Consider the following 23,636-nt stretch of genomic DNA (forward strand, 5'->3'; position numbering starts at 1 on the left):
CTATAAGATGCTTCCTGAGTAACTGTATCCCGTTTGTAATAATCGTTTTCAGCCTAGTGTGGACGAAGGCAAACCTCTGTCATCAGCCCCATCTCCGGATTCTGAGAGCAAGTCCTATCAGAACAACGGGACGCCTGAGACTGAAGCTGCAGGTAAAGTTTTTATAATCGTGCCCAATTGTTGATATCAGTAGGAGGATTAATGCCCCATTGCCTTCATCAGTGGTACTAATAGTGTTCGGGCAGTGGGAGAAATAGTGCCCCGTTATTGGTATCAGTGGGAGGAATAGTGTCCCATCATTGGTATCAGTGGAAGGAATAGTGCCCCATCATTGGTGTCAGTGGGAGGAATAGTGTCCCACCATTGGTGTCAGTGGGAGGAATAGTGTCCCATCATTGGTATCAGTGGGAGGAATAGTGTCCCATGCTTGGTATCAGTGGGAGGAATAGTGCCACATCATTGGTATCAGTGGGAGGAATAGTGCCCCATCATTGGTATCAGTAGGAGGAATAGTGTCCCATCATTGGTATCAGTGGGAGGAATAGCGCCCCATCATTGGTATCAGTGGGAGGAATAGTGCCCCGCCATTGGTATCAGTGGGAGGAATAGTCCCCCGCCATTGGTATCAGTGGGAGGAATAGTGCCCCGCCATTGGTATCAGTGGGAGGAATAGTCCCCCGCCATTGGTATCAGTGGGAGGAATAGTGCCCCGCCATTGGTATCAGTGGGAGGAATAGTGCCCCACCATTGGTATCAGTGGGAGGAATAGTGCCCCATCATTGGTATCAGTGGAAGGAATAGTGTCCCATCATTGGTATCAGTGGGAGGAATAGTGTCCCATCATTGGTATCAGTGAGAGGAATAGTGCCACATCATTGGTATCAGTGGGAGGAATAGTGTCCCATCATTGATATCAGTGGGAGAAATGGTGCCCAATAATGAGTAATAGTGATCCATCGTTGGTGTCAGTGGAAGGAAAAGTGCACCATCATCGGTGTCAATGAGAAGAATAGTGTTTTATCATTGGTGTCAGTGGAAGAAATGGTACCCCATCATTGGTATCAGTGGAAGGAATAGTGTCCCATCATTGGTATCAGTGGGAGGAATAGTGTCCCATCATTGGTGTCAGTGGGAGAAATAGTGCCCCATCATTGGTATCAGTGGGAGGAATAGTGCCCCATCATTGGTGTCAGTGGGAGGAAAAGTGTCCCATCATTGGTATCAGTGGGAAAAATAGTGCCCCATCATTGGTATCAGTGGGAGGAATAGTGCCCCATCATTGGTATCAGTGGGAGGAATAGTGCCCCATCATTGGTATCAGTGGGAGGAATAGTGTCCCATCATTGGTGTCAGTGGGAGTAATAGTGTCCCATCATTGGTATCAGTGGGAGAAATAGTGCCCCATCATTGGTATCAGTGGGAGGAATAGTGTCCCATCATTGGTATCAGTGGGAGGAATAGTGCCCCATCATTGGTGTCAGTGGGAGGAATAGTTTCCCATCATTCAGCTTCGGGTGTGGCTGCTGGAAGGTTCTCTGGCTGTGTGTCTGTTGCTGCTGCAGGTGATCTGTGTAAGAGGGGAGTGAGGTGAAATCCCTCCCAGCTCTCCTGGCCCCCTTCTGGGGAAGCCATGGAGGCCAGCAGGGCCTCTCCTGCTGGAGGCTCTCAGACATCCCCTGGGCGGATGGATGGCACCCCTGCTCCTGTGCAGCCCGTGGTTGGTGATCTCTCTGCACCTGGTGAGGATGAAGATGCTGGATCCATTCGGGAGCGAGTGGTGGCCGGGATCAAAGTCCTCAATAAGGAAAGAGACAAGCTCTACAAGCTTAGAGCGGATTTAAAGCGCCTGAGAAAGCAGCGTGAAGGCTTGTTCAGCAAGAACCGCGGATCCATGGATTCAGAGGTCCAATTAGCGAAAGTCCGTGTGGATCATCAAGAAACTATCGTGGCCATGATGGAAGGCAGGGATGGTCCCTTCAGGGAGAAGTTTTGCAATGAACGGAGGTTTGCAAAGATGGAGGTGGAGGAGGAGACCCCCGGTTCTGACCCCCTTCCCCCTCAAGGTGAGGTAAGCAGCCCATTGCCATCTCAGGGCTCAGGAGGCATGTTGAAAGTTATACAGGTAATGGAGTCTCCAATGCAGGAAGATCAGCTGGTGTTTGGTGATGTGGAGGACTTACCTGAGAGTGTGCCTGATAAAGTAAAGTATATAAAGCCCCAGCTTACAGATAAAACAGTTTTTGTGCCTTTTAGCACCTTGCCTAGTGATGGGTTTCCTAATGACACTCCGGGTGATTCCCCTATGCTCAGCAATGTTGTGCCTGCTGCTGATGTCTCTAAACAGGAAAAGTTGTGTTTAAAAAATGACATTTCTGCTGAAGAACCACAAAACCCAGAAGAGCCGATTAACCCCCCTTCTGCTGAGCTTAAAACTATTTCAGTCACTGTTGAACAGGACTCTACAGCGCAGCAGCAGGAAACATCTGGTACTGCATCAGAAACAGTTATCCCTAATAACATTGCAGGCATGGTGGATCCCACCATTATATGTGGAACTGATAATGCTGCTTGTTTAGGCCAAGCTGGTAAAAATAATAATAGTAGTGTACCTGATAATGTGACATCAGTGTGGGGTCTTGGCCCTAAAAAACCTACATTTGCACAGGTGGTAAGCTGTTCTCCTGGCAATATCACCAAGCCAGGGTTACAATCAAGGAGGAGCTCTGCTTCTAATCAGGGTTTTCCCTCGCGGGCTGCCACTATGAGCACCATTGGATCTGGTATTGGATCTATGGCTTCTGCTGGGGGTCCAAGGCGGAACGTAGTCCTCCTTAAATGGGAAGGTGGTGCAGTCCCTCTAGCAAGGCGTATGGTGGTGGACCTGATCTTAGATATGGGTTTTGGGGCTAATGACCTATATGCCCTGATACATGTGGCTGGAAGCCGGGAATACACAGTTAGTTTCACCAGACCAGAGGGTCTTGACTTGTTCTGGGAACGATATATGGCTCGGTGCAGGTCAAGACCCGAATGGGAAGGTCTGGTGCCAGTGGCAGTTTCCCAAAGGTCAACAGTGAAGAAAATTACTATTGTCCTTACAAATGAGAGTGTTCCTGCTCGGGACTTAGAGGTCTGGTTGAGAAATTATGGGGATGTTTTGACCAGGCCGGATAAAATTCATGATGAGCGTGGCATCTGGACTGGGGGTTGGTCGGTAACGGTCAGGTTGGCTAGGGATGGGAATGTTGTCCGTCACCTGCCCTCCTCTGCTTTTATAGGGAGGGATAGGATGACTATTTTTTATCCCGGTCAGCCAAAACTGTGTCACCGCTGTGGAGAAAAGGGGCATTTTAGCTCCTCTTGTTCAGCACTGATCTGTTCAGTGTGTCGGGGACAGGGTCATGTGGCCAGGGACTGCACCCAGGCGATAAGGTGCAACCTGTGCCTGCGCCTTGGCCACCCCTACAGCCGATGTCCTGAAGCCTGGCATAATATGGATAGAGAGGTGATAGATGATCTGTTAAGGCTGGACAGGATGGAGGATGAGGCCCCTGTTGTACCACCCTCCTCTGCGGTGACTGACCCCCCTGGTCTTGTGCAGGATCCCTCCCTAGTCCCTGTGCCCACCCCTCCTGTATCTGTAAGTTTTCCTTCTGTGTCTGTCCCTGTGTCCCCCCAGCCTACTGTACCGGCTCCTCTTGTGTCAGAATCTGCCAAGTCTGTGCCCCCTGAGTCAGTTATTCCCGATCAGTCTTCCCTTCCTAAGTGTGACCTTAAAGAAGCCCCCCACCCACCAGGAGTGGTAGAGGGTACCAAAAAGGGTGCTGCTGCGGCTTCCTCTGTAAAGAAGTCTTCTGTGAAGACTTCAAAGAAGAAGAAGAAAACAAGAGATGAAAGCATCTCTGAATCTGACCTTCAGTACCTGGAGGAGAGAAGGAAGGTTGTGAGGCGGAAGAGACAGACGGTGAGGACGGAACAGGGACAGGATGCCTCAGTGACTGTCTCCAACCGTTCTAGGGCTTCTGCTTGGGATATCTCCTCATCTGGGGATTCTTCTGAGCAGAATTCAGAAATTGAAATGGAGTTGGAGGAGGCTTCAAGAAAGAGAGAGGCTTCTGGTGATGAGCAGCAGAGGGGAGCTAAGAAGCAATCCACCCAATAACCCAAATGGCGGTTCCCCCTCCGTTAAAAGTGGTGACAATAAATGTCGCCAGTATTAAGTCAGTAAGAGCTCGTTCTATGGCCTTCTTTTTGTTCAGCCAATTAGATGCTGAAATTTTATTTTTGCAGGAGACTAGGCTCACCTCCTTGGCAGATATTCATATGGCCAAGAGAGAGTGGAGGTATGGTCCATCTTACTGGTCTCTTGCGGCCGAGCCTTACGGCGGGGTGGCGGTGTTGTTTAAAACCGGCATGGTAACTGTCCGGCGGGTTATTGAGGTGGAGATTGGGAGATGTATGGTCTTAGACGTTCTTGTGGGAGGGCAGGACCTGCGCCTAATTAATATTTATGGGCCGCACACAAAGTGGGACAGGAAATGCCTTTTTACAAGGATCAAGCCATTTCTTTTTACATCCCGGCAAGTGGTTTTTGGAGGTGACTTTAATACTGTGACTAGGCCCAAGGACAGGAAGGACTTCAATGACCGGCTGGGATATGATAGCGTTTTTTTAAATAGTATGGTTAGGGATGCTGGTCTTGTGGATGTGCACATTAAGCACCTTCCGGATGACACAGGGTTCACCTTTCATCGAGGTAATAGTCAGAGTAGGATAGATAGGTTTTTTTTGAAGGAGGCCTCTGCTTTCTCACCCCCAGTGGTGCAGGCAGTGGAGTTCTCTGATCACTGTATGCTATCTGTGGTCTTGAATGCTTCAGATTTCCCTCAGAGGGGCAAAGGCATCTGGAGATTAAATTCGACTCTCCTTGAGGAAGAACATGTTAGACAATCCTTTGAGGAATTCTTTCAGGCACAGGTGACCATCCTGGACTTTTGTAGCAGCAAGGCTGAGTGGTGGGAGCTGACCAAAAAGAGGATTGCTGGATTCTTCAGGGGCCTAGCCAATAAAAAACAGTTTAATAGATACATGACCTACCAACGTTTGCGGAGGAAGCTGGATATTCTTGTCTCGAGAGGAGGAGATCCTGGGGCAATCTCTGAAGTGAAAATCCTCCTCAGGAAGTGTCAATATGACCGGCATACCTCTTTGGTTCTGGAGCGGGACTATGGGAAATACCACTCGCCTGACCCTTACCAGAACTGCAAACAGGGTGTAGCTGTTAAGATGGTCGTTGGCCTTAAGGATAGTACAGGTTCCTTGACAAAGTCCAGGTCAGGGATCCTGGAGGTCGTGAGGTCTTTTTATGCTGAACTTCTTGGGAGGAAGGAGCTTGACCGAGACAAGATGGAAAGCTTTTTGGACTCTATTCCAGGTCTAAATGGTGGAGATGTCCCTTTGATGAATTTGACAGAAGAGATCACAGTTGAAGAGGTGACGAGTAGGGTTGAGCGGACACCTAGATGTCCGTGTTCGACGGGTTCGGCCGAACTTTAAAAAAAAGTCCGGGTCCGTGTCCCGGACTTTTACCGAACTTTTCCCGGACACCGAACCCCATTGAAGTCAATGGGGACCCGAACTTTAAGGCACTAAAATGGCTCTAAAACACCAAAGGAAAGGGCTAGAGTGCTGCAAATGGCAGCAAAACGTAATTAAGAGCATGGCAAGTGCTCTGCAAACAAATGTGGATAGGGAAATAACTTAAAACAACAAAAAAAAACAGAAAAATAAAACAATGTTCTTCTTCATCTCTGAAGGACGAGGCCCATATGGAGTAGGAGGGAGGTTGAGGTGGTGGTGGATGTGGCGGTGACATAGGCGTGCGCACAGGGTGTGCTGGGTGTGCCTGGGCACACCCTAATCACCTAGGGCACATAGCATTGCCAGTGAGGAGATGGGAAAGATCTCCCTGGGACCTGCTCTGCTCTATTTCTCCTTGCCTACAGGTACATGGCCCCGATACATTACTCTCCCTGCTGGCAAACACATGCATGTGTATTTCAACTTTGGGGTGCACACCTTAATGCAATAGGCTGCGCACACCTATGGGCGGTGTAGGTGGAAGCGGCGGTGGAGGAGGACCAGGGCCGGATTAACAGCATCATGGGCTTGGTGCTGAGGATTTTGAAGGGCCTTAAGGGCCGTGCCTTGCCATGCACCCAGAGGAGGAAGGGTGCAGCCATGCATGCCTAATTCAACATGGGATGCTGTCTCTGAAGCCCATAAACACATCCATGCATCGCCAACTGTCCCTCCTTGTCCGGCCTTCACGCTGTGTGGGGAGGTTCTGAGGGTGCTGCCTGGGGAAGCGAGCATAGAAGCCAGACTTCTGTGTTTACAAGTGACAGAAGAGCGGTAACAGTGAATATGGCCAACCCGGGGCCTATATAAAAGGTAGGGGCCTGGAGCTGAGGCTCCAATAGCCCCTACATTAATCTGGCCCTGAGGAGGAGGACGAGGTAGCCAACACTGCTTCTTTTCAAAAATTTTAAATGAGGGTACACCCCAAAAGAGTGAGAAAGAGCAAAAATGGAACAATGGGTGGGTAAGGTCGGTATCCATTGCTATTCTGCATAAGGTACGGAAAAGTCCCGTGGGATCCATGCCTGGTTCATTTTAATGAACGTGAGCTTGTCCACATTGTCTCTGGACAGGCGGCTGCGCTTGTCTGTTATAACGCCCCCAGCCGTGCTAAATACCCGTTCAGATAATACACTGGCTGCAGGGCACGCCAGCACCTCCAAGGCGTAAAGGGCAAGCTCAGGCCATGTGCCCAATTTGGAGACCCAGAAGTTGAAGGGGGCAGACCCGTCATTCACTACATGTAGGCGTGTGCACACATACTGCTCCACCATGTTGGTAAAATGCTGCCTCCTGCTAAGACGTTCCATCTGAGCTGCTGGTGCTGCTGTTTGTTGTGGCGTGCTGACAAAGCTTTTCCACATTTCGGCCATGCTAACCCTGCCTTCTGAGGTGCTGGCGGTGCCCTGGTTGCGTTGGCGACCTCCTCCTCCTCCTCCTCTGCCTTGTGCTTCCACTGTGGCCCCGCTGTCAGATGGGAATGCCAGCAGCATGGCGTCTACCAGCGTGCGCTTGTACTCGCGCATCTTGCGATCGCGCTCCAGTGAGTGAATTAAGGACGGTACGTTGTCCTTGTAACGGGGATCCAGCAGCGTGGCCACCCAGTAATCAGCACAAGTTAGAATGTGGGCAACTCGGCGGTCGTTGTGGAGACACTGCAGCATGTAATCGCTCATGTGTGCCAGGCTGCCCAGAGGCGACGAAAGGCTGTCCTCTGTGGGAGGTGTATCGTCCGTGTCCTCTGTATCCCCCCAGCCACGCACCAGTGATGGCCATGAGCTGGCCTGGGTGCCACCCTGCTGTGAACATGGTTCCATCTCCTCCTCCAGCTCCTCCTCCTCCTCATCCTCCTCATCCTCCAGAACTGTGCCCCTGCTGGACAATTGCGTCCCTGGCGTTTGCGTGTGCAGGAACCCACCCTCGGAGCCCCTTGCGAATGACTGCCCTGAAAGCCTTGGAAATGTTACCTCTTCATCCTCCTCCTCCTCCTCATCCTGTGCCACATCCTCTTCCATCATCGCCCGAATTGTTTTTTCAAGGAGGCATAGAAGTGGGATAGTTAAGCTGAGAACGGCGTCATTGCCACTGGCCATGTTGGTGGAGTACTCAAAACAGCGCAACAAGGCACACAGGTCTCGCATGGAGGCCCAGTTATTGGTGGTGAAGTGGTGCTGTTCCGCAGAGCGACTCACGCGTGCGTGCTGCAGCTGAAACTCCACTATGGCCTGCTGCTGCTCGCACAGTCTTTCCAGCATGTGCAAGGTGGAGTTCCACCTTGTGGGCACGTCACATATGAGGCGGTGAGCGGGAAGGCCGAAGTTACGCTGCAGCGCTGCCAGGCGAGCAGCAGCAGGGTGAGAACGCCGAAAGTGCGCACAAACGGCCCGCACTTTCTGCAGCAGCTCTGACATATCGGGGTAGTTTTTAAGGAACCTCTGCACCACCAAATTCAGCACATGCGCCAGGCAAGGGATGTGCGTCAAACCGGCTAGGCCCAGAGCTGCTATGAGATTTCGCCCGTTATCGCACACCACCAGGCCGGGCTTGAGGCTCGCTGGCAGCAACCACTCATTTGTCTGCTGTTCCATGCTCCTCCACAACTCCTGCGCGGTGTGTGGTTTGTCCCCCAAACAGGCAAGTTGTAAAACTGCCTGCTGTCGTTTACCCCTGGCCGTGCTGAAGTTGGTGGTGAAGGTGTTACGCTGTCCGGATGAGGAGGCGGTAGAGGATGAGGAAGCGGAGTAGGAGGAGTTAGGAACAGGAGGCAAACTGAAGCGCCCTGCAATCCTCGGTGGTGGAAGGACATGCGCCAAATTGCTATCCGCCTCAGGCCCATCCGCCACTGCATTTACCCAGTGTGCCGTTAGGGAGATATAACGCCCCTGACCGTGCTTACTGGTCCACGTATCCGTAGTTAGGTGGACCTTGGCACAGATGGCGTTGCGCAGTGCACACCTGATATTTTCCCCCACTTGGTTGTGCAGGGAAGGGATGGCTTGCCTGGAAAAGTAGTGGCGGCTGGGCACGACGTACTGTGGGACAGCCACCGACATAAGGTTTTTAAAACTGTGCGTCTCCACCAGACGGAATGACAGCATTTCAAAGGCCAATAATTTTGAAATGCTGGCATTCAGGGCCAGGGATCGCGGGTGGGTAGGGGGGTACTTCCTCTTCCTCTCAAGTGTTTGGGAGATGGAAAGCTGAACGCTTCCACGGGACATTGTGGAGATGGTTGTTGGTGACCCAGGTGGTGGTGTTGCTGACAGATCGTCTGTTTGCGGGGTGGCAGGTGCCGGTATCACTACAGATGTGGCTGGAGCGGCCGAGACTGCAGCAGAAGAGGAAGCAGGATGAGCCAGAGACGTTTCTTGGTTTTGAAGGTGTGTACTCCACTGCAGCTCGTGCTTTGTACTTAGATGCCTGATCATGCAGGTTGTGCTCAGGTTGAGAAGGTTTATGCCTCGCTTCAAGCTCTGATTGCACAGGGTGCAAACCACTCGTGTCCTGTCATCAGCACATTTTCTAAAGAACTTCCACGCTAGAGAACTCCTTTGAGCTGACTTTGGTGCGCTCGTTCCCTTGCTGCGTTGGGCAGTAGCGGGCGTAGTGTCTAGGGCACGGCCGCTCCGCTTCTGCACCCTGCTCCCTCTTCTGCTGTGCTGGTGGCTCTGTGCGACCACCGCCTCTTCCTCCAAACTACTCAGGTCACCTGCATGACGTTCATTCCATGTGGGGTCGAGGACCTCATCGTCCTCCACATCATCTTCCACCCAGTCTTCACCCCTGCCCTCCTTGTCGGTCTCCACAATGCTGAACACCGCAGCAGTTGGCACCTGCGTTTCGTCATCATCGGAGACGTGCTGCGATGATCCTTGCATGTACTCATCTTGAGAAATAAGTGGTTGGGCATCCCTGCACTCAATCTCTTCCACTTCTGGGGCAGGGCTAGGTGGATGGCCCTGGGAAACCCTGCTGACAGAGTCCTCAAAAAGAATAAGAGACTGCTGTATGGCTTGGGGCTCAGACTGCTGGCCTGATTTGCAAGGGGGTGAGGTGAAAGACGGTTGGACATTGGCTGCAGGTGCCAACTCTGACCTTTCTGCAGTAGACTGGGTGGGAGACAATGTGAAGGAACTGGAGGCACTGTCAGCAGCAAACCAATCTACTATCGCCTCAACTTGTTCTGGCCTCATCACTTCTAGGGGCGTTTGATGCCCTACCAAATACTGATGCAGGTTCTGTCGCCTACTCACACTTGAGGAAGGTGTTTCACTTGTGCGTGTAGCTGGCACAGATCGACCACGTCCTCTCCTTGCAACAGGAGCTCTACCAGCAGCACCACGACCCAGGCCACGGCCCTTATTTGACGGTCTCCTCATATTTCTGTAATTTAAGATCTTGCCCTAGAAAGGTTTTTATTGAATAGCGGAATAGGAAATATGATCCAAAAAAGTGTATGTATCTCGCACGTACAAAACCACACTAGGCCCCAATTACTATTGTTTCTACCCCTAAAAGGATGGATGAGGAGTAGGAGGAGTATGGAACAGACAGCACCCTCAAATCTTCAGAAGTATGAGATGAACCCCAAAAACTTGGAAAGGTGGATCTCACACGTACCGACACAGACTATCCCGCAATTCAATTGATCCTCAAAGGTTTTTATTGAATAGCGGAATAGGAAATATGATCAAAAAAAGTGTATGTATCTCGCACGTACACAACCACACTAGGCCCCAATTACTATTGTTTGTACCCCTAAAAGGATGGATGAGGAGTAGGAGGAGGAGTATGGAACAGGCAGCACCCTCAAATCTTCAGAAGTATGAGATGAACCCCAAAAACTTGGAAAGGTGGATCTCACACGTACCGACACAGACTATCCCGCAATTCAATTGATCCTCAAAGGTTTTTATTGAATAGCGGAATAGGAAATATGATCAAAAAAAGTGTATGTATCTCGCACGTACACAACCACACTAGGCCCCAATTACTATTGTTTGTACCCCTAAAAGGATGGTTGAGCAGTAGGAGCAGGAGTATGGAACAGGCAGCACCCTCAAATCTTCAGAAGTATGAGATGAACCCCAACAACTTGGAAAGGTGGATCTCACACGTACCGACACAGACTATCTCGCAATTGAATTGATCCCCAAAGGTTTTAATTGAATAGCGGAATAGAAAATATGATCAAAAAGAAAGTGTATGTATCTCGCACGTACACCACCACACTAGGCCCCAACTACTATTGTTTGTACCCCTAAAAGGATGGTTGAGCAGTAGGAGGAGGAGTATGGAACAGGCAGCACCCTCAAATCTTCAGAAGTATGAGATGAACCCCAAAAACTTGGAAAGGTGGATCTCTCTCACACGTACCAACACAGACTATCCCCCAATTTAACTGATCCCCAAAGGTTTTTGATTAAATAGCGGAATAGAAAATATGATCCAAAAAAAGTGTATGTATATCACACGTACACAACCACACTAGGCCCCAATTACTATTGTTTGTACCCCTAAAAGGCTAGATGAGGAGTAGGGGGGGTATGGAACAGGCAGCACCCTCAAACCTTCAGAAGTATGAGATGAACCCCAACAACTTGGAAAGGTGGATCTCTCTCACACGTACCAACACAGACTATCCCCCAATTTAACTGATCCCCAAAGGTTTTTGATTAAATAGCGGAATAGAAAATATGATCCAAAAAAAGTGTATGTATATCACACGTACACAACCACACTAGGCCCCAATTACTATTGTTTGTACCCCTAAAAGGCTAGGAGTAGGGGGAGTATGGAACAGGCAGCACCCTCAAACCTTCAGAAGTATGAGATGAACCCCAACAACTTGGAAAGGTGGATCTCTCTCACACGTACCAACACAGACTATCCCCCAATTTAACTGATCCCCAAAGGTTTTTGATTAAATAGCGGAATAGAAAATATGATCCAAAAAAAGTGTATGTATATCACACGTACACAACCACACTAGGCCCCAATTACTATTGTTTGTACCCCTAAAAGGCTAGATGAGGAGTAGGGGGAGTATGGAACAGGCAGCACCCTCAAACCTTCAGAAGTATGAGATGAACCCCAACAACTTGGAAAGGTGGATCTCTCTCACACGTACCAACACAGACTATCCCCCAATTTAACTGATCCCCAAAGGTTTTTGATTAAATAGCGGAATAGAAAATATGATCCAAAAAAAGTGTATGTATATCACACGTACACAACCACACTAGGCCCCAATTACTATTGTTTGTACCCCTAAAAGGCTAGATGAGGAGTAGGGGGGGTATGGAACAGGCAGCACCCTCAAATCTTCAGAAGTATGAGATGAACCCCAAAAACTTGGAAAGGTGGATCTCTCTCACACGTACCAACACAGACTATCCCCCAATTTAACTGATCCCCAAAGGTTTTTGATTAAATAGCGGAATAGAAAATATGATCCAAAAAAAGTGTATGTATATCACACGTACACAACCACACTAGGCCCCAATTACTATTGTTTGTACCCCTAAAAGGCTAGATGAGGAGTAGGGGGAGTATGGAACAGGCAGCACCCTCAAACCTTCAGAAGTATGAGATGAACCCCAACAACTTGGAAAGGTGGATCTCTCTCACACGTACCAACACAGACTATCCCCCAATTTAACTGATCCCCAAAGGTTTTTGATTAAATAGCGGAATAGAAAATATGATCCAAAAAAAGTGTATGTATGTCACACGTACACAACCACACTGGGCCCCAATTACTATTGTTTGTACCCCTAAAAGGCTAGATGAGGAGTAGGGGGAGTATGGAACAGGCAGCACCCTCAAACCTTCAGAAGTATGAGATGAACCCCAACAACTTGGAAAGGTGGATCTCTCTCACACGTACCAACACAGACTATCCCCCAATTTAACTGATCCCCAAAGGTTTTTGATTAAATAGCGGAATAGAAAATATGATCCAAAAAAAGTGTATGTATATCACACGTACACAACCACACTAGGCCCCAATTACTATTGTTTGTACCCCTAAAAGGCTAGATGAGGAGTAGGGGGGGTATGGAACAGGCAGCACCCTCAAACCTTCAGAAGTATGAGATGAACCCCAACAACTTGGAAAGGTGGATCTCTCTCACACGTACCAACACAGACTATCCCCCAATTTAACTGATCCCCAAAGGTTTTTGATTAAATAGCGGAATAGAAAATATGATCCAAAAAAAGTGTATGTATATCACACGTACACAACCACACTAGGCCCCAATTACTATTGTTTGTACCCCTAAAAGGCTAGATGAGGAGTAGGGGGAGTATGGAACAGGCAGCACCCTCAAACCTTCAGAAGTATGAGATGAACCCCAACAACTTGGAAAGGTGGATCTCTCTCACACGTACCAACACAGACTATCCCCCAATTTAACTGATCCCCAAAGGTTTTTGATTAAATAGCGGAATAGAAAATATGATCCAAAAAAAGTGTATGTATATCACACGTACACAACCACACTAGGCCCCAATTACTATTGTTTGTACCCCTAAAAGGCTAGATGAGGAGTAGGGGGGGTATGGAACAGGCAGCACCCTCAAATCTTCAGAAGTATGAGATGAACCCCAAAAACTTGGAAAGGTGGATCTCTCTCACACGTACCAACACAGACTATCCCCCAATTTAACTGATCCCCAAAGGTTTTTGATTAAATAGCGGAATAGAAAATATGATCCAAAAAAAGTGTATGTATATCACACGTACACAACCACACTAGGCCCCAATTACTATTGTTTGTACCCCTAAAAGGCTAGATGAGGAGTAGGGGGGGTATGGAACAGGCAGCACCCTCAAACCTTCAGAAGTATGAGATGAACCCCAACAACTTGGAAAGGTGGATCTCTCTCACACGTACCAACACAGACTATCCCCCAATTTAACTGATCCCCAAAGGTTTTTGATTAAATAGCGGAATAGAAAATATGATCCCAAAAAAGTGTATGTATATCACACGTACACAACCACACTAGGCCCCAATTACTATTGTTTGTACCCCTAAAAGGCTAGATGAGGAGTAGGGGGGGTATGGAACAGGCAGCACCCTCAAACCTTCAGAAGTATGAGATGAACCCCAACAACTTGGAATGGTGGATCTCTCTCACACGTACCAACACAGACTATCCCCCAATTTAACTGATCCCCAAAGGTTTTTGATTAAATAGCGGAATAGAAAATATGATCCAAAAAAAGTGTATGTATATCACACGTACACAACCACACTAGGCCCCAATTACTATTGTTTGTACCCCTAAAAGGCTAGGAGTAGGGGGAGTATGGAACAGGCAGCACCCTCAAACCTTCAGAAGTATGAGATGAACCCCAACAACTTGGAAAGGTGGATCTCTCTCACACGTACCAACACAGACTATCCCCCAATTTAACTGATCCCCAAAGGTTTTTGATTAAATAGCGGAATAGAAAATATGATCCAAAAAAAGTGTATGTATATCACACGTACACAACCACACTAGGCCCCAATTACTATTGTTTGTACCCCTAAAAGGCTAGATGAAGAGTAGGGGGAGTATGGAACAGGCAGCACCCTCAAATCTTCAGAAGTATGAGATTGTGTTCACTGTACCCCACAAAGATTGAGTTCACTGCACCCCACAATGATTGTGTTCACTGCACCCCACAAAGATTGTGTTCACTGCACCTCACAAAGATTGTGTTCACTGTACCCCCCAAAGATTGTGTTCACTGCACCCCACAAAGATTCTGTTCACTGTACCCCACAAAGATTGTGTTCACTGCACCCTAAAAGGATGTTGTTCACTGCACCCCACAAAGATTGTGTTCACTGCACCCTAAAAGGATGTTGTTCACTGCACCCCAAAAAGATTGTGTTCACTGTACCCCCCCAAAGATTGTGTTCACTGCACCCCACAAAGATTGTGTTCACTGCACCCCAAAAAGATTGTGTTCACTGTACCCCCCAAAGATTGTGTTCACTGCACCCCAAAAAGATTGTGTTCACTGTACCCCCCAAAGATTGTGTTCACTGCACCCCACAAAGATTCTGTTCACTGTACCCCACAAAGATTGTGTTCACTGCACCCCAAAAAGATTGTGTTCACTGTACCCCCCCAAAGATTGTGTTCACTGCACCCCACAAAGATTCTGTTCACTGCACCCCACAAAGGATTTTGTTCACTGCACCCCAAAAAGATTGTGTTCACTGCACCCCAAAAAGGATTTTGATCACTGCACCCCAAAAAGGATGTTGTTCACTGCACCCCAAAAATGATTTTGTTCACTCCACCCCAAAAAGATTGTGTTCACTGCACCCCACAAAGATTGTGTTCACTGCACCCCAAAAAGATTGTGTTCACTGTACCCCCCAAAGATTGTGTTCACTGCACCCCACAAAGATTCTGTTCACTGTACCCCACAAAGATTGTGTTCACTGCACCCCAAAAAGATTGTGTTCACTGCACCCCAAAAAGGATGTTGTTCACTGCACCCCAAAAAGGATGTTGTTCACTCCACCCCAAAAAGATTGTGTTCACTGCACCCCACAAAGATTGTGTTCACTGCACCCCAAAAAGATTGTGTTCACTGCACCCCAAAAATGATTTTGTTCACTGCACCCCAAAAAGGATTTTGTTCACTGCACCCCAAAAAGGATGTTGTTCACTCCACCCCAAAAAGATTGTGTTCACTGCACCCCAAAAAGATTGTGTTCACTGCACCCCACAAAGGATTTTGTTCACTGCACCCCAAAAAGATTGTGTTCACTGCACCCCAAAAAGGATGTTGTTCACTGCACCCCAAAAAGGATTTTGTTCACTGCACCCCAAAAAGATTGTGTTCACTGCACCCCACAAAGGATTTTGTTCACTGCACCCCACAAAGATTGTGTTCACTGCACACCAAAAAGGATTGTGTTCACTGCACCCCAAAAAGATTTTGTTCACTGCACCCCAAAAAGATTGTGTTCACTGCAGCCCAAAAAGATTGTGTTCACTGCAGCCCAAAAAGATTGTGTTCACTGCAGCCCAAAAAGATTGTGTTCACTGCAGCCCAAAAAGATTGTGTTCACTGCAGCTCACACACAGAAAAATGGATGTGGATCACTGACACCTGCCTATCTCCAATCCCACACCACACAGCAATATCGATTGTAGTTTGTAGAACACAGTTTCCCTAAAATTCAGCAGACTCTGTCCCTAACAGGATTGAGAAGAGATCGTAGATCAGGATTGAGTGCAGATTCACCCCACCCCCCACACAGCAATATCGATTGTAGTTTGTAGAAGACACTGACCCTATAATTCAGCAGACTCTATCCCTAAAATGCCTACAACTCGCCCTGCCTAAACACTCCGACCTGTCCCTCAATTCTATCCGGACACAAATGTTTTTTTCCTGCCTATCTTTCCCTAATCAGCAGCCAGCACATTGATGTGTGCTCTGTCCCTTAGCTAAGCAGCAGAATGACGCTGCTGCGGCGGCTGCCTCGAACTTATAAAGACTTGGTCACATGCTTCAGACGGCCAATCACAGCTACTAAGACATTTGCAGGCATGGCTGGGATGGCTTAAGGCACACCAGTTAAACGATTGTTGATTGGCTGTTGAAAGCCCGCCATGAAAAGAGCGCCAAAGCATGCAAAACCCGGAAATAAAACGACCGAACACGGATTTTTACCCGAACATACAGTAAAGTGTCCGTGTCCGTGTTCGGGTAAAAAAAATCCAATTATTCGGTACGAACACGAATAATACAGTCCGTGTTCGCTCAACACTAGTGACGAGGGCAATTGAACAGCTTGCCATCAAGAAGTCACCTGGATCGGATGGTCTGACGGCTGAGTTTTACAAAGCCTTTAAGTCTATTCTGGCCCCACATTTGGTAGAGATTTTTAACAGTTGTCTTGCTGAGGGGGTGCTTCCCCCTTCCATGAGACACTCAGCTGTGATTCTTCTTTCAAAAGGTAAAGATCCTTCGATGATTGAGAATTGGCGCCCCATCAGCCTTCTCAATGTCGATAGAAAGGTGCTGGCGAAGATACTTTTCTGGCGCCTATCGGCAGTAGCAGAGTCTTTGCTTTCTCGCCATCAGCACTGTTCGATCCAGGGTAGGAGCACCTTCACAGCGGTTTTAGCTGTCCGGGAGGCCTTGGAGCAGTGCAGGGCTGCAGGCTGGGGAAAGTATCTACTGGCATTGGATCAGGCAAAGGCTTTTGATCGTGTCAACCATGAGTACCTGTGGTTGCTCTTTAGTAAGTACGGTCTGCCGGGTGGTTTTGTCGATTGGTTAAAAGTTTTGTATAAGGGGGCAGAAAGCTTCCCTCTTGTTAATGGTTGGGTTGGACAGTCCTTTGAGGTTGGTTCTGGGGTGCGCCAGGGTTGTCCGCTGAGTCCCCTGCTCTATGTGTTTGCAATCGACCCCTTCATCAGGAGGCTAGAGAGCAGCATGTTGTGTGGGGTACCAGTGGGAATCCCGGGTGAGCCGCCTTTGAGGGTTGTTGCCTATGCGGATGATGTGTCAGTGATTGTCACTGGGACAGATGAAGCGGAGGAGGTGGTCTCTCTGACATCACGGTACTCTGAAGCATCAGGCTCCAAGATCAATCAGGAAAAGAGTGACGTTTTTTGGATGGGAAAGGAAGGTGAGGGGTTTGATCTCCCGGACACTTTTCCAGTGCCCCAGGAAAAAATTAAGATATTAGGCATTGAATTTGGACCTGGCGATTATGGCCTCAAAAACTGGGAAGGCAGGCTGGAAGTTGCCAATACTAAGGTGGTCAGCTGGAAGAGATGGAAGTTATCTCTGAGGGAAAGGGTTGATCTGATTAAGACTTACCTGATACCGATCTTCTTGTATGTCAGCCCTGTCTGCATCTTGCCAGTGTCTCTCTATGCTAGGATCTATAGTGTGTTCTTCCAGATGCTGTGGGGGAACAGACTGAACCCCATCAAGAGGAATGTCACCTATCTATCCAGGAGGGAGGGTGGCTTAGGTATGGTCAACCCCGTTCTTTTCTTTTCACTGCTATTTCTCAAGTTTAACATTGGTAGTATGCTTGCAGCGGAACCTCCTGGATGGGCAGGCATGTTTAGATCTTGGTTTAGGCCTTTTCTGCGACTTTGGGAAGAAGGTGGCCAAGTGAAGAATCTCAGGGGTCATCGTGGTCAGCTCCCAGCCTATGTCGCTCCGTGTCTGAAGTTGCTGCGGCAGTGGCGACTGTCGGCTGAAGATCTCAGATCCGCTCCGAGGAAAGTCCTTATGAGCCGAGTCTTGAGTGAAGTCTTTCATGACCCACTGGCCTTAAGGGATTGCCCAGGCCCAATTTTGAGGGAAGGGTTAAGATTGATTAATTTGGCTAGAGTCCCCCTTAAATTCAGGGATCTGGCCTGGTTGTGCTTCCACGGGAGGCTCTATGTTCGGGGCAATTTGAAATTCCGCAGTGGGATGGATCGTGGTTGTCCTCGGGAGGAATGTGCAGGTGAGGAGGAGACTATGGACCATTTTCTGCTTCGTTGCCCTTTTAACATAGAGGTATACAAACAGGTTGGGCGGGCCCTCGGTGTTCCTTTCCTCTCCAGGCTGGGTTATGCTGAGTGGGTGTACGGAGCATTCAATACTGGTGGGGGCTTTTGTTTGGATACACTTTTTTTAGTTAGTTTAGTAGTCCGTTATTACACATGGAACGCACGGTGTCAGGTCACCCTTCGGCGTAAAATCCTTCCTGTTCAGGTGGTGGTGTGTGACATTCTGCATGAGGTGGGGAAGATTCGGGCGCTTGAGAGAGACAAGTGGGGTCAGAGGGCTTGGCTGAAGGCGTGGAGGGGTTTCAAGCCTCCCTGACTGCCAGGAGTCTCCTTCCCGGGTGTGGCTTTCTGTCTCTTATCACCCTAGATTTTTTCTTAATGCTCAGTTTTTGATAAATGGCTGCATACATAGGTGATGGGTTGTGCCTCTTAGGCCCTCTCTGCTGCTTTATGTAAATAGTTTTCTAAGAATGTTGGAAGTGGATTATGTATATATTGTATATATTCTGCACATGGATGTGAATTCCTTTGTTTTTTTTTTTTGTTGGAATATTGTACTATAGTTCTGTTTTTTTACTTTTGTATAAAATATGTTGCTTGATTCTTTTCAATAAAAGATCAATAGTGCCCCATCATTGGTATCAGTGGGAGGAATAGTGCCCCATCATTGGTATCAGTGGGAGGAATAGTGCCCCATCATTGGTATCAGTGGAAGGAATAGTGTCCCATCATTGGTATCAGTGGGAGGAATAGTGTCCCATCATTGGTATCAGTGGGAGGAATAGTGCCCCATCATTGGTATCAGTGGAAGGAATAGTGTCCCATCATTGGTATCAGTGGGAGGAATAGTGCCCCATCATTGGTATCAGTGGAAGGAATAGTGTCCCATCATTGGTGTCAGTGGTAGAAATAGTGCCCCATCATTGGTATCAGTGGGAGGAATAGTGCCCCATCATTGGTATCAGTGGGAGGAATAGTGCCCCATCATTGGTATCAGTGGGAGGAATAGTGCCCCATCATTGGTATCAGTTGGAGGAATAGTGTCCCATCATTGGTATCAGTGGGAGGAATAGTGCCCCATCATTGGTATCAGTGGAAGGAATAGTGCCCCATCATTGGTATCAGTGGCAGGAATAGTGTCCCACTATTGGTATCAGTGGGAGAAATGTTACCCCTTTGTGGATGTCAGCTGGCAGAATAGTGCCTAGTATCAGTGGGAGGAATAATGCCTCAAAGGCTAGATAAAGGCGAGCAAAGGGCCACAGTTTGGAGACCACTGGTTTAAATGAATGGTCTGGTGGCAGGGCCCCTTAAAAATGGACAAAGAAAGCAATAAAACCCAACAGAACATCGAATCCTTACCTGCTTGACTTTACTCCACATTGGAGAGATCTCTTATTTCTTGTCCTCCTAACTGCTATCACATGACATCTTATGGGAGCACTAATGTTCCTGCTATTGTGGGTATGAGCCATAATGTCCATGCCCCGCCACACATTTCCTAAACCGTTTTTTTTTTTAATTTTTAGACTGCATTTTATTCGCATGTACTTATTTAGTTATTATTAATTTGTAATAAATGACATTATTATTATATTTAAATAGTAATAAAAATGTAAAAGCAATATATTTTTAATTATTATATTATTTCAATATTTAGAAGTAATATAAACATTTATATTAATAATAATAAAATTTTTATAAATATTTAAATAATATAAATATTGAAATAATGTAATAATTTTTATTATTCTAAGTAATATAAACATTTATATTAATAATAATAAAATTGTTATAAATATAAATAATTAAATAATAGAATAATAAAAATTATTATATTTATAACAATTTTTATTATTATTAATATAAATGTTTATATTACTTCTAAATATTGAAATAATATAATAATTTTTATTATTCTATTATTTAAATATTTATAACAATTTTATTATTATTAATATAAATGTTTATATTACTTCTAAATATTGAAATAATATAATAATTTTTATTATTCTATTATTTAAATATTTATAACAATTTTATTATTATTAATATAAATGTTTATATTACTTCTAAATTCTTATTATTCTATTATTTAAATATTATTTCAATATTTAGAAGTAATATAAACATTTATATTAATAATAAAATTGTTATAAATATTTAAATAATAGAATAATAAAAATATACATAATATTTTAATTTTTTTTATTACTATTAGTGTGTTCTGATTTAGTTATTTTTTAGTTTTTATTTTTCACCCAGTGATCCTGCCAGTATAACAACATATGGTGCGTCTAAACGTGCTGCATGTCTGATGTTTTTTTTTTTTGAGTCCTTTTGAGTATTTTACGTATGAGGATATTTGTCTGATCTAAATACTAACAAACACTTTTACAAAGTAATATTGTATCTGATCCACGTGCTTGAAGTATAACCTAGAATTCTCTTTAGATGACGTGGACAGCCGAACAAAAGACATCGGGTTATGCTTCGAAGACATCATGGAAAAGCTAAGGAACGTGCTTCCCAACACAAAAGGTACATTAAAGATGCAAATAATCTTATTACTTTATGTGGAAGGAAGTTAAAGCTGGAAAGACACATCAGTGCTCTAATTTTTAAATGCATTTATAAATACAAGCTATGTAAGTATCTGAATGGAGACCTGTCATCAGCCTCTTGCAGGCCCCGAACAGCAGGGAGAGAGGGACAAGCAGCACAATGAGCCAATCATGTGCTGACAAAGAAGCACTCTTATAGGTGGCAAGAGCAGAGACTAGCTTGTCACTGTGCTGCTTTTCCTTTCACTTTCCAGTCACAGGTTGGGGGCTTGTCCGGGATGATCTCCACTCGGAGGAAATGGTTGAATGATGCTTGCCATCAGACTCGGGAAAGCAGGCTAAAGTTGGCAATACACTTTTAAAGTTTGTAGATTAATGCCCCATACACACATGCAGATTATCTGCAGACTTTTGTCTGCAGACTTACCAAAACCATATAATATGAGGTCAAACCTAAACACTTTCAATTTGTATGCAATCCGGCAGGCCCTTGCACTACATAGAAAAGGTAAGTCTGCAGACAAAAGTCTGCAGATAATCTGCACGTGTGTATGGGGCATTAGAGTAATAATGGGTTGCCCTGCTGACTTTTGTAGAAGTGATAGCCAATCACAGTGGTCACATAATCGCTGATGATTCCACCCCCCTGGGTGTATAGACGCTATTTAACCACTTCTGGACTGGAAGGATTTGCTCCCTTAATGACCGGGCCATATTTTGCGATTCGGCACAGTGTTACTTTAACGGACAATTGCGCAGTCGTGCGAGGCTGTACCCAAATAAAATTATTTGTGGGAAAAAATGGACATCAGAGTTTTCTATTGGTGGTATTTGATCACCTGTGCGATTTTTATTTTTTGCGCTATAAACAAAAAAAGAGCGACAATTTTGAAAAAAAAAAAAACAATATTTTTCACATTCTGCTTTAAGACATTCTTAAAAAAAATGTAAAAATCTAAATTTTTTAACATTTTAGGCCAATTTGTTTTCTGCTACATATTTTTGGTAAAAAAAAAATCGCAGTAAGCGTATTTTGTGATTGGTTTGCGCAAAAGTTATCGCGTCTACTAACCACGGGAAAGATTTTTGTCATTTTTATTGTGGTTTTTTTTTTTTTGTTTTTTACTAGTAATGGCGGCGATCTGCAATTCTTTCCGGGGCTTCGACATTGCGGCGGACAGATCGGACCCCTAACTGACATTTTTGACACTTTTGGGGGGGGGACCAGTGACATTACTACAGTAATCAGTGCTAAAAATATGCACTGTCACTGTAATAATGACACTGGTAGGGAAGGGGTTAACAGTATAGGTGAGCAAGGGGTTAAATGTGACCCTAGGGGAGTGATTCTAACTGTGGGGGGGGGGGGCGTGGCTTCTGAAATGACCATAGAGACATGTGATCCTATATAGAAGGATCACATGAGCTCTGTGATCATTTCAGGGAGAAGGACGGCCGTTCTTCTCTCTCAGCGGGGAGCAATCGCAGGTGTCAGGCGGCAATCGGAGCAATCGGCTTCCCCGCTGACGATCTGGGGCGGGAGCATGCCGCTGCAGGAGCAAGCTCACCCCTAGCTGCCACCAGGCAACCAACGTACCGATACGTGGTTTTGCCTTTAGGAGCCACTCTACCTCCGTATATATATAGTAAGCAGTCGGAGAGTGGTTGAAGGGATGCTGGGGTTAAAAGATGATGTAAAAGCTGTTAATGGAATTTTGTTTGCAGTAACATTGGCTAGCTATAAAGTAAGCCACCCTCTTCCTCTTTGCCCATTACTTTTTGTTGGTCTATTTTTTTTTTTTAGATGGCGCTGCCGAATGACTGACGCCTGACATTGCGGGCATCTCCTAGAGTACAGCGTGCAATGCAACCAGATGAAGGATGATCAGCGCTGCTGAAAATTCTTACAAATTCAAGCCAAAGAAAGGGGGTTCCTGAAAAGTCCCATAGGAAACAATCGCTCTCCGTTTACTTTGGATCTGGGGAGGTTGAACAATAATCCACAGGACAGGCTTGGAAGAAAAGTTGAATCTACAAACTGTTTACCTCTCTCAACTTTATAATTTCCCCTTTCAAAGAATTGGAAACGTTTACGTTATGGAAGATGGAAGATTTTTGGCAAGTACAGCTGCTAGTCCTGAAAGGCCGACAGATGTTGAAGAGCACATAAATACTAAGGATTACTAAGGAACAACAATAATGAATACTAAGTATACTAGGGATTGTTACTCAATGGGTACAGAATTTGTAATAAATGACTGATCGTATCTTCTAGGCTTCTACTCTGATAATAAATCGCATCTGCAATCCTTTTGCATTGTTACATTGACCACTTTGGACCTATGTAAGTCTGTCCAATAGCCGGTGGGCGCGCTCCACCACAAAGGTGGGGGGAGAAGGCATACCGGACATAAGTTTTGATTAGAAGTTGTTCTAGGAGGTCCGATGGGTCAGATCCCTCAGCTAATCCTATGAGCCTGATGTTGCAGCGGCGTAGCCTATTTTCCATATCATCCTACTTAAGCAGGAGCTGGCTCACCTGGAGTTGAAGACACTCTGAGGCATTTTGCAGGGGGGGTAGGGAGTCCTCCACACCCATGATCCTGGTCTGGGCCTCCGTGACCCTCTCTCTCAGCTTCTGCGGGTCCTAACGGACCAGGGAGATGTCAATCTTGACTTTGTCGATTTTAGATGTGAGCGATGCCTGGCACTGGGAATTAGCCTCCAAAACCTTTGCTGTCTCGGCTCCCGCCGCACTCACCTCCACCCCTGCCTCAGCGCCATCTTGGGACGAGGAGTCCTTGTCAGTCCGGCGATATTTGTCGAGCTTGGCGAGGGTGTCCGCAGATTTTTTTGGCGGAGACATAATGCAGAGGTTGCGGGGGCGGA

General features: G+C 46.5%; 1 protein-coding gene across 3 annotated transcripts in view; it reads left to right on the forward strand.

Moving 5' to 3' along the window:
- DRP2 (dystrophin related protein 2) overlaps positions 1–23,035 on the forward strand; it is a 121,041-nt gene extending 98,006 nt beyond the window's left edge. For all 3 annotated transcript variants that reach the window (XM_082263338.1, XM_082263339.1, XM_082263340.1), the window contains 3 exons: positions 53–152; positions 20,638–20,724; positions 22,552–23,035. In XM_082263338.1, coding sequence (XP_082119464.1) covers positions 53–152; positions 20,638–20,724; positions 22,552–22,568 — 204 coding nt within the window. In that variant the 3' untranslated portion in view covers positions 22,569–23,035. The remainder of the gene's footprint in view (positions 1–52; positions 153–20,637; positions 20,725–22,551) is intronic.
- The last annotated feature ends 601 nt before the right edge of the window (positions 23,036–23,636 follow it).

This window comes from Pelophylax lessonae, assembly GCF_965119305.1.
Source record: "Pelophylax lessonae genome assembly, chromosome: 7".
Lineage (NCBI taxonomy): Eukaryota > Metazoa > Chordata > Amphibia > Anura > Ranidae > Pelophylax > Pelophylax lessonae.